The 12324-nt window shown below is 34.1% G+C and overlaps 1 protein-coding gene across 3 annotated transcripts in view; it reads right to left on the bottom strand.

Annotated features, from left to right (window-relative positions):
• Window positions 1-12324, bottom strand: part of CEP162 (centrosomal protein 162) — an 81838-nt gene that overhangs the window by 15195 nt on the left and 54319 nt on the right. For 2 of the 3 annotated variants that reach the window (XM_006926342.3, XM_025042584.1), the window contains 3 exons: window positions 12142-12324; window positions 9431-9572; window positions 7333-7431 (listed from right to left, as the gene is read on the bottom strand). The exon at window positions 12142-12324 is cut by the window's right edge and continues 2 nt beyond it. In XM_006926342.3, coding sequence (XP_006926404.1) covers window positions 7333-7431; window positions 9431-9572; window positions 12142-12324 — 424 coding nt within the window. The remainder of the gene's footprint in view (window positions 1-7332; window positions 7432-9430; window positions 9573-12141) is intronic. The other variant, XM_015600541.2, reaches the window with a different exon arrangement.

Genomic DNA, 12324 nt, shown 5'->3' with positions numbered 1-12324 from the left:
AGATCGCTACAACCGCACGTTTATGTGCGTAGAGATATTCGCACAATAAAATACAGACAAACACACACACACACACACACACACACACACACACACACAGAACATTCACTCTGACAACAGCAGAATACACATTCTTCTCCAGAGCACATGGAACAATTCTGAAGACAGATCATATGTTAAGCCACAAAACTAGAAAATTCAAGAAGATTTAAATCTTTGACCAGAATGGTATGAAACTAGAAATCAGTAATGAGGAAAACTCACAAATACATGGAAATTAAACAACACTCTCCTGAGTGACCAGTGCATCTAAAAAGAAATTAAAGGAGAAATAAAAAGGTATCTTGAGACAAACAAAAACAGAAACACAATATACCAAAACTTATAGGATGCAGTAAAAGCAGTTCTAAGAGGGATGTCCATAGCAATTAACGCCTACATTATGAAACAAAAAAGATCTCAAACAACCTAACTCTATGCCTCAAGGCACTAGAAAATGAAGAAATGACCCCAAAGTTAGGAGAGGAAAGAAATAATAAAGATTAGAGCAGAAATAAATGAAAGAGAACAGGAAAACAATAGAAAAGATTAACAAAACTAAGAGTTGGTTCTTCGAATATATAATATTGACAAAACTTTAGCTACACTAACCAAGGAAAAATGAGACATTTCAACAGATACCACAGAAATACAAAGGATCATAGGAGGCTACTATAAACAAATGTGTGCCAAGAAACTGGACAATCCAGAGAAATGGAAAAATTCTTAGAAACATACAACATACTAAGACAAAATCAGAAAGAAGTAGAAAATCTGAATAGACCAATTATTAAAGAAGACTCAATCAGTAATCAAAAACTCCCAAAAAAGAAAAGCCCAAGACCAGACGGCTTCAAAGGTGAATTTTACCAAACATTTAAAAAAGAACTAATGCTAAACCTTCTCAAACTCTTCCAAAACATAAAGAAGTAACACTCCCAGACTCATTTTAACAAGGTCAGCATTCCACTGATAGCAAAGCTAGAAAAAGACACTACCAAAAAACTACAAGCCAGATCTGATGAATACAGATGAAAAATGTCTCAATAAAATACTAGCAATCTGAATTCAGTATATTAAAAAGAGCATTCACCATGATTAAGTGAGGTTTATCTCTGGGATGCAAGGATATTTCAACATATGCAAATCAATCAATGTGATACATCACATTAACACAACATATATTTGTAATTAGAACTTTTAACAAATTATGTATGGAAGGAATGTATCACAAGATAATAAAGACCATATACGACAAACCTACAGATAACATTATACTCTACAGTGAAACGTTAAAAGCTTTCCCTTTAAGATCAGGAACAAGACAAGGGCTCACTCTCACCACTCCTCTTCAACATATTACTGGAAGTCCTCAACAGAGCAATCAGCAAGAAAAAGAGAAAGGAAAGGCATCTGATTAGAAAAGAAGAAATAAAATTGTCTCTATTTATAGGTAACATATTCTATATATGAAATTCTATATATAAAATATATATAGAAAATCCTAGAGTCCACAAAAACAAAACAGATCTATATGGTACAATACATGAAAGCTGTTAAGAGTAAATCCTAACAGTCCTCATCACAAGGAAAACAGTACTATTTTTTGGGGGGGTGGGGGTGGGGGAGGTGGGGTAAACTATGAGATAATGGATACTAACTTAGTTTACTGTGGTAATCATTTCGTGATATATGTAAGTCAGATCATTATTTTGTACAGTGCTGTTTATCAATTATATCCCAGTAAAACTGGAAAAGAATTTATATATACTGTTAGGTTAAAAATATACTTTAAAATCATATATGCATGCAGAATACACAAATAAAAATGTATTTTGCATGTGTGCATACATGAGCACAACACCCACACTATTTCTATATAAGTATAAATGGAAAAAATCTGGAAGAATAGATAACATAATAGACATCTGGGTGGTGGGATCGCAGGCAAGTTTATACTTTCTAATTTCTCTGTTAATATGTATTACCATTAGTATGCAAAATATATGGAATATTGAATTCATGCTCAACAGGGACAGAAATGAATAACACTAATGAGAATTAGTGATTTTTTTTCTGTCTTACCCGCTAGAATGCAAGGTCCGTAAGGGCAAGATCTTCAGGTATTTTATTCATTACTATATCCCAAAAGCCTATAATATTGACCGACTCTTATACTGGGCATGTCCTTGTGGGAACCACTTTGTGGGTTATTATAAGAGGCACTGGTTCTTGTGTAATATGTGGTGTCTATGCCTGGGTGGTTTCTCCACTTGCAAGGTGTTTTATTCCCTTGCACCTGTGCTGTCTCCTGCCCAGCTGTATAGACTGCTGTGAGAACTACTTGCATTGAAGAGAAATGCCTAGTGCTGCCTTGCTCTTTCCTGGCCTGTATCCGAAGTACCAAGTGTGATTTATGGTCATTGTGTGACTCTAAATGTTTACTTGAACCTGCTAGCGAGCCTTACAGTGGCAAATCAAGAATTTAAACTCAGATATTATCATAAACTCCATGATCATCCTATTATTTGTTCATAAAATAACCAGCAGCTAGCTGAGGAATATTTGAGATTAACAAGGAGAAAATTCTGAGATGTCATAAATTAATCACAGCAGGCCAGAGGGTAGAAAAAAGAAGCAAGAGAGGTTAATCAGTTAAGAACTGCAGGGCAAAACCAACAAAAGACTGCTTACATTCCTGGGTATACACTGAAACTTTGAATTACTTTTCAGGTGGCTATTTCTGTGATTATCTAAAGAGAATAGCCTGGCGCCACTGGCCACCTGGCGTTTCTGAATCTTGCTTACATATGAACTTTTTGGACTGTTGCCTACCACCAATGCAAAGGAGCGAACACCTTTTCCTATCCCAGAACTAGCCATGCTTCCCCTTCTCCCACCCACTTAATCTACAGCCAATGTAAAAAATTCTTTCAAAACAACTTAGATCTTTCTTCCCCAAACTGTATGCATAAAAGAGCCTGTCAGCTCTAGGACAGGAGACATGCTTTCTTGTCTCTTCCACCTAGTCCCACTGCTGTTGGTTCAGACTGCATAACCCAGGACCTGGTCCCTTTTTTCGGGCTAGCATATACAGCTCGATAAACTCTTTCAGAAGAGCTTTTGGCCATGAAAATGTTTTTGTTTAATAAGATAAATTACAATAAGAATTTTGATAGTTTTTATGAATGGCCACAGTAGTCCCTGGGCTCCTATTAGAGATTACTCATGAATGGTTTCTAAACCTGTTGTGGAATATTACACACACACACATACACACACACTAAAAAAGAAAAAAATTCCGTTGATGAAAAAGAACCCATGACTAGTAAAATACATATACTAACTGCGGAACATGAAAATAGCATCAAGCGTTTCCGTTGTCTCTAGGGAGTCTGAGTAAAGATTCAAGTCTTCGTTCTATAACTTCAGAGTGCAAAGAAATAAAGGAACAGATTGTTGGAGTCAAGCAGGAAGTCAAAAAACAAAACTGAAAATCTATGATGAATGCTAAAACTTTAAAAATTAACTGTTTTCATTAGAGTATGAAAAAGAAAAAGCCATTGGAGGAATACATGAGGAATACATGAGTTAGCATCAACTAAATGAAGACACACTAGAGGCTCAATAAGATTTTCACTCCATTGCAGCAGATATGATTTCAAAGAGATGAGGTTTTAAAACATTTTAGGTAACAAAGTCATGGAACAAAATTCAGAGTATAGAAAAATCCTTTTGGGTTTCCGTAATTATCAAGCTAAGTGGGAGATGGTTCACTACCCAATGATTTGAACTATGTTGAAAAATTTGAAATCACTTAGTTTTCTGATAGTTACAAAAAAAAAAAAACCCCAAAAAACAAGCAGTTTTAGGAGGTAGGTCCAAGATGGCAGTGTACATGGAGGCTCACTCCCTTTAAACACATTGAATGTACATCTATTTAGAGCAATTCCTCCTGAAAAACAGCTATGAACCAAATAAACAACTTCTGCACAAGCAAGACAGAGGGGCCATACAGAGAAGGTCAGGGAACCACAAGAACTCTCTGAGAGTTGAAAGAACCTATGCCTGTAGGATACCAGTGAGTGCTGTTGTTTATGTTTCCCCTGAACATGGATAGAGGGTGAGGGCACGATCTAGGTTCTCTGGTACCAGTGAGTACAGAACTAGCAAAGTGCAGCTGTGTGCATACATGCCTGCCCCACTGAAAGAGCAGGCGGAGTTAGTGGGGCATTGAGATGCAAGCACACAAAGCAGCCCTGTCCACACCCTGCTTTATCAAAGACAGTTGAAGCAAAAGGGCACAACAAAGTGTCCCAAGAGCACACTGAGTAGCCCTGTGTATATCAGGAAGCCTCGAGCCTCAACCCTGCAGCCCCAGTGCACCCAAGCTGGCAAAAGCAATGTTGAGAAAGAATAAAATTGGAGGTATCATGCTCCCTGATTTCATACTATTCTACAAAGCTATAATAATCAAAACTGTATGGTACTGGCACAAAAACAGACACATAGATCAGAATAGAGAGCCCAGAATAAGCCTCGCTTACACAGTTAACTAATCTACAAGAAAGGAGGTGAGAATATGCAATAGAGTAATGAAAGTTTCTTCAACAAGTGGTGTTGAGAAGACTGGATACATGCAAAAAAAAATTAAAGTGGACCCCTCTTTTATACCATATACAAAAATAAACTCAAAATGGATTAAAGACTAAAATGCAAGACCTGAAACCAAGTAAACTTATGTAGTCAACTATTTATCATTAGTCTGAGTAATATCTTTTTGGATATGTTTCCACGAGCAAGAAAACAAAAGGAAAAATAAACAAATGGGACTTCATCAAACTATAAAGCTTCTGCACAGCGAAGAAAACAAAACAAAAACAACTTACTGAATGGGAGAATATATTTGCAAATGATATATCAGATGAGGAATTGATAACCAAAATATATGAGAAACTCATACAACTTAATAACAAAAAAACAATCTGATCAAAATATGGGCAGAGGACATGAAAAGACATTTCTCTAAAGAAGACATACAGATGGCCAATAGACATATGAAAAGATGCTCAGTATCACTAATCATTAGGGAAATGTATATTAAAACTACAATGAGATACCGCCATACACCAGTCAGAATGGCTATTATTAAAACGTCAACAAATAATACGTGTTGGCAGGGATGTAGAGAAAGGAAACCCTTGTACACTGTTGGTGGGATTGCAAATTGGTGCAGCCACTATGGAAAAATGTATGGCGATTCCGCAAAACATCCACCAAACAATTCTGGTTAATTATCCAAAGAAAATAAAAACATTAATTTGAAAAGATAATAAAAGATAATTTACAATAGCCAAGATATGGAAGCAACCTAGGTGTCCATCAATAAATGAATGGATAAAGATGTGGTGTGTATGCATGTATATGTACATGTATGAAAACACACACACACATGCATACACACGCGCGCACGCGCACGCACACACACACACACACACACACACACACACACACACACACGAATGGAATATTATACAGCCATAAAAAAGAATGAAATCTTGCCATTGAGAAAACATGATAGATCTAGAGAGTATTATGCTAAGTGAAATAAGTCAGACAGGGAAAGAAAAATACAGTATGGTTTCACTTATATGTGGAATCTAAAAAAACAAAACAAACAAAACAAAAACAGATTAATATAAAGATACCAGAGGGATGGTTAACAAAAGGAGGGGCTGGGGCACTGGGTGAAAATGTGAAGGGGAATACAATAATACTGTGATAAGTCTGCACAGTGACAGATGATTACAAGAATTAGTGGGGTGATCACATGGTAAGGTATAAAAGTGTTTAATCACTATATTGTACACCTTAAACTAATAAACTTACATAATATTATATACCAAGTATATTTAAATAAAAAATTAACAAATATCTAAAAGAAACAGTCAAAAAACAAAAGAATTTACCACCATTTAAAAATGTATAGTGTGTTTTCACCTGTGGCACAATGAAGTAAAAGAGACAGGAGTAATTATACCCCTTTCTTAACCAACCAGAAAGATCAGACAATACATGAAACTGTTTTCAAACACTGGCTAACGGCATTGCAAGACTGCTTCATGAGAAAAGGGAAACAAGATGAGCTCTATGACTGCCTAGTTTGTTGCCAGGAGGCAGTTATGAAGCCATTGTTAATAGTAGCCTGAACAATTCCTGGAGCTCATATAGGGCTGGGAATAGTTCATATTTGCATGAGCCTGAGAATTGCCTCATAACAACACAGGACATGAGGGAGGACCCTCTGTAGGTTATTAGTAGTGGGAATAAATTAGCCCTGTTACAACAACTATTATAAGTATACTTCATATTAAACGGCAGATTATCATGACCATTATTCAAGAGATGAAGTGCTTTACTTAAATTTTCCAGTAAACAGACTTGAAAATCATGTATTTGCAGCTCTTCTATTTTCAAATATTTTAGCCATTCTTAAACTGAGAACACTATAACCTGACTAAAATTGACCTTGATCTTTATCTTGCAAACATGAACACATACTTGCTTTTACTGCTTTTCCTAAAAATGGTACTTCAGGTATGTGAGGTTCTGTACACTTACTGCTTATACAACAAGGTTTATGTACATCCTAAAGATTAAAAAGAATGCACGATGCCTTTCAAATATTAGAAAAAGACTTTTTAAATTGACAGTTGTGCAATTATGGCATACTTTTCCATTAATATTTTCATAATGCAATCAGTTGTATGTTTTGTTTGATTCAATAAATCTTTAAATAATAAAAATAGTTTATGCTTCTGTGTATTTCAAAGAATAGAATACACAGCTTATTTTTTTCACACTTTCTAAAACCAAAAGAATTTTAGAGTAATAAAAATAGTGAGTTTCCAGAAAGATTTATATCCTGTAATGGTATTATGATTCATGATCCAGCATCACTGTCATAATTGGTTTACGTATTTCTTAACCAAATTAGTCTTAGCACTTAATGCAGAAATGACTTTTAACCATCCAATTTTACCTTCTAAATAATCAAACAAAAGAACCAAACAATTCCATTTCCCCACCGCCCAGAAAATACCAACAAATGCAAACATATAAATAACTTAATTCATTGATATTTGAGGTTCATCTGGGGAAAGCAGACTTTCCATAAACAAGTTGTTAATATTTTCTTGATATGACAGATATTTTCAAATTATATCTACTTGTACATTTAAGTTAAAAATTTATGAAGAAGTTTGTTAGCCCAATATTTTTGTTATTTCTTACCTCTTTCTGCAGGATTTCTTCTCGAACTTGAGAAACAACAAGAGACTCTTGTTTATCTTGCATGTCTTTAACTTGATTTTGGAAATGTTTTATAAGTATCTAGGAAATTATGTTAGAAGTACTAAGTTAAAGCTCTTCCTAGAATATTATCTGAAAAATATAAGAAAGCTAACTAATGACTTTTGTTTGTACTAAAAATAAAAAGGATCCTAGTATTTTAAAATTACCAAGTTCTAACTTTGAAATAAATTGCCATAAAAATTAAGTTCAATGAATGAATTAAACTCATCAAATAGATTCATTTTCTTGTTTCAACATTTAATATAAAGTATCACATACATTACAAATTAATAACTGTAACTACTTGTCTTCTTTATCTCTAGTACTTTTCTTCTTAAGGCCTAAAAAATACCTTTATAAATACCTCTATAAAAATACATGTTAAAATGAACCTCTATAAAGTCTAAGCAATCTGAAGAAAGTGGTTAATATTATCTTTATATTTTGTTAAGCAGAATAATAGTTTTAATTAAAGAGCTATTGACTAAATAAAGATAACACAAGCCTAATAATATGTGAAATAAATGTTAGTCTCATATTTTGAAACAAAGAAACTGAAATACATAAATTCTTCCATCAAGTAACTGCAAAAATGTAGGAAAAATTCTTATCTTTTATCTCTAATGCTTATCTTTTATGATCAGACTGCAGTGACTTCCATTTAACTCATAAATTTCAATATTACATTTAAAATTTTGGGAAAATAACAATTTATGGCACTGTGGCATAATGATACTACTTTTTCCACCTCTCCCAGACCCCTCTTTACTATATAATTACTTGATATAATGTTTATACTGCCCTCTGACACCCTTCTTGTATGGGGGGAAGAAAGCTAGAGAGGTTATCTGCAAGGCTGTATAATGGTTACTTTTGAAAAGCACTTAAATATTATTCATTAAAGCATTAAAAACAGTCAAAGTTCTCTGTTTCTAAGTTACCTGAGATTAAATTACAGATCTAATTACATTTCACCCTTAAGTACCCCAAATGAAATTTTCAACATGCATCTCCTAGTTATAAGGGTATTTTGTCACAAAACCAGTGACATTTTTATACATAAGAAAATTTACAATAATTTCATAATATTTAATATCCAGTCCATATTCAAACTTCCCCAACTAAGGGATTTATTTTTAATTAAGATGCTATTAAATAATTATAGGTGGGAGAGATAGTGGTGAGATAATTACTTCTTGAAGTTTTTTTCCCTCAACTTGTTTGTAAAATTAAAATCTACAGAAAAATGAAGACCAAAAAGAACATTCATATATTCTTTAACTAGAATTACCTACTGCTAACATTCTGCCATATTTTCTTTTTCTTTTTTTTTCTTAGATCTATCTTTTGGAAGTTGTAAATTCTATTTTAATGCTTTTTTTTTTTTTTTTAACTTATTAATACCACAGAAGATGGGCCACACAGTAGACATTCATAAGTATTCCAAGTAGACATAAATAGTATCCAACACAAAAGACACATTTGAGGAAATGTGTATGAGCTGTCAGCATACCCTGTCACAATTCTTAAAAGACTATGCTTCATAATGGCTAGAGATGTGTATATCTCTCTGTTCATTATTTTATCCCCAGTGCCTAAATGTCTACAGACCTCAAATCATCATTTGTTTAATGAATAAAAGATAATGAGGCAAGAGAAATGACTAGGACAATTACTTGTCAGTTGGGACTTAAGGTGGAGGGAGATGGTTCAACATTCAAGTTCAAGTACTAAGGTCCCAATCATATTAGATATATCCCTCAGTCATCCATTATAATCTATTTAGAGGAGTATTTACTTGAGAAATGTAGGGACAAAACCGTAAAAACACTTATTTAGAGGTATAACTTTAAAGTAGAACAGTTAAACATATGGTAATGGCATTCTCTCATGTAAAAATACAATCAAGCCAACACTAATTTACCATTTCTATCACCAACCTCAAAAAGCGCAGTTAAAATATTTCCAAATTAATGTTTTGTTGGCAGTACTGAAAAAAAAAATCACATTAAAGTCAAAGTTTGATAAAGTCATCTACCTCTTGAGTTGCTATTTTACGATTTAGTTCAGCTACTTTGGAAGAAGAATTTTCTACTGCGTTTTGGCAAAGGAGTTTCTCTACTTCCCTCTGATGAGATGCTTTGAGAGATGTAATGTGTGCCGCAGTATCTTCCTTGACCCTTTAGGGCAAACAAAAGAGAACCACACATAAAAACAGCTCTTCAGCCTCAAATTCAGAGTTAGCACAAAAATAATGTAAGAAGCCTAGAAATTAAAGCAGCAAAGGGAGAGAGGCACCACTATCTACTGCACTGTGCCACATGCCTTATACATGTCTGTGAGTTCTTACTACCACTCCATAAGCTCACTATTTACTGAATTTTTAAAGGGCAAACTTTAATTTAGTAAAGAGATGCATCTATGGTCCCAGATAAGTAAGTTGCAGAGCTGGGGTTGAACCCAGCAGAGCTGAACCTCAGAGTCCTACCTCCAGCCTGGGGCTGTACTTCCTGAAGGAATTGAAGGCTGTATATGTTTTATTTGGATTTAAAGCAAAGAGCCTGTCATTTTATCTTTTAAGATAAACTTAGATTTCTTGCCCAGATTCTTATTTGGATAAGCGCTGTTGTTCCCTTTAGAATCTCCAATGCTTTGTCTCTAAGGCAACATTCTCCAGTTTTTAGTCCATGCCTATAACTCTGGGCTAGCTGTATGCTCTGAGAATAAATTATTTTTTATAATAATTCTTAGGACAGGGTAACTGAACCTAATTATTTTGGACCATTAAGTGTGAGATACTATTCATTTGTCTCCATGACAAAATTTATGTATTCAGAAGCAGTTTGGTAAATGGTAAAGTCATGACTAAAGAGTTGATACATTTCTTATAGACAACCATTTCCTCTCCTACTGGAATATTATTTAAAAGTGACAGGACTGTAACCAAAGCAGATAGTAAATCACTGTTGATACTTATTAATATGACAATTCTCAAACTTTAAACAAATATATCAGTTGCTTATTTGACTTTGTGAATATTTATTCATGGAAACAGTGTGATTAAGGGTCTAAAAAAGGCATAAAAATCTAAAATACCAATATTAACTGTAATAAAAAACAACCTAAATCTGGGACTAGGAAAGGTTAATACCTCTCAAACCCAGAGAAACAGATTAACAATACTAAAAAATTATAAATTATGTACAGAAAAATTTATAGGAAAAGCTTGCATTTTAAATTATTTCTAGGAAAGAATATGATCCTTTCCAAATAGCTTCAGTGCTACTATTATTTTCAAGACTAAAGAAACAAAGTTTCAATTTGGAAGCTATATGGTTACCATGATGACTCAATGAGACATGGCTGCCAATTCATCAATAAGCATGTTAGGCACTTCCGATGCTCATTCTTCTAGTAGAGGCCCCGCATTCTACAAGACCTACCTATTCCTCCATTCAGGCACTCATTACACATACTGATGCCTCCAACTGTTCCTTGAGTCAGTCAAATGTATTATTAAAGTCCCAATCTTTGAAGAGCAGAACATTATATTTTCCCAATAATGCTATATAATTTCATAATTAATATGTTGCTTCATAAACATTAACTTACACATTTTATATACCCCAAGACTTACTTTAAACCTCAGATCAAACCTATTATTGTTTGCAGGCTGCAAAAGAAATATAATCTTATATCAGTTCTTAAGAAGCTGCAAAGGCAGTGTTATGATTAGTACTTTCTTGGTACATAAATTATATAGGAGTTGGAGGTTGAAGCAGGAAATTTTCTAGGAAACTCTAGGAAATAATTTGTGAAAGAGGTAGGACTTGAAATATGAACAAGCAAAAAAAAAAAATAGGCAGGAAGAAATTCAGCAAATTAGGCATAGAAAGTCAGATTTTTGAGGGGGGCACATGAAGAGGAGTCAGGAGTCAGTTAAAAGAAACAGAAAAAAAAGTTTTAGTCAGAGCTGCCAAGTCATGGACATTAAGAGAGGAAACCATTTCAGGAAAGGCAGTATAATCGATAATGTCAAGGAAAATGAGAACGGAGAAAACTCCACTAGACTGGGAAAGGTCATAATTAACTGATCAGGTTTAAAAGAATAGTGAGGTTGATAGCCATATTTAAGAGGAAGCGAGGTAGAAATAAAAGAAGAGGCTACTTGTGGAAAACTGGTACAGAAAGACAAAGAGGAAAAGAATTTGGTTTCATCAGACGAAAAAGCATGTTAAAAGGCTCAGAGGAACAAAGAGACAGGAGATAGTACTTGGAGATTTTGAGAAGGAAAGGGATGACTATAAAAGTTCTTCAAGGCATGATGGATGTGATCACAATATTAATTTGAAGTTATTTTGGAAAAAAGGACTGTTTCCTCTTAGAATGTCAACCAGTTTTCTAACAGCAATCTGCCTATGGCGACAGTAAAAAATGATACTCATTTGCAAGAAGGCCCAGTGGCCAGCTTATTAACACCATTTGGATATATGCAGAAAGACAAGACTAGTTAGATCAAAATCACTGCTTGGGTTGACATGGAGATTCAGGTTCTCAGAATCTGGGCTTCCAACAGGTACAGGATTCTACTCTGAAACAGATCTATGCTTAGCAACGTATAACCCATTTCTTAAAATTTGGTTATGAATTCAGTTCAGGGTCAAACTAATTATCTAGAAGAAATGCATCTTATAATTTTTAAACTTTTATCTTTTTATGTCCCCATATATTTACAAATTCACATTTTACCTTTTTATGGAATTTTCAAATTGGTTCATAGCTACTTCAGATTTCATTTTCAGCTCATTTCTCTCCACAATTAATTTCTCCAGTTCATTTTTCAATCTGCAGTTTTCTTGTAAAACCTCTGAAACATGGGAATCAGTAAAAGTATGTGGTTGGTAAAGCTTGCTATTCAGGGTTCCAGGGAAA

This window comes from Pteropus alecto, unplaced genomic scaffold (assembly GCF_000325575.1).
Source record: "Pteropus alecto unplaced genomic scaffold, ASM32557v1 scaffold7, whole genome shotgun sequence".
NCBI classification, from domain to species: Eukaryota; Metazoa; Chordata; class Mammalia; order Chiroptera; family Pteropodidae; genus Pteropus; species Pteropus alecto.
The sequence above is the reverse complement of the archived record's forward strand: the minus strand, read 5'-3'. Positions and strand labels throughout refer to the sequence as shown.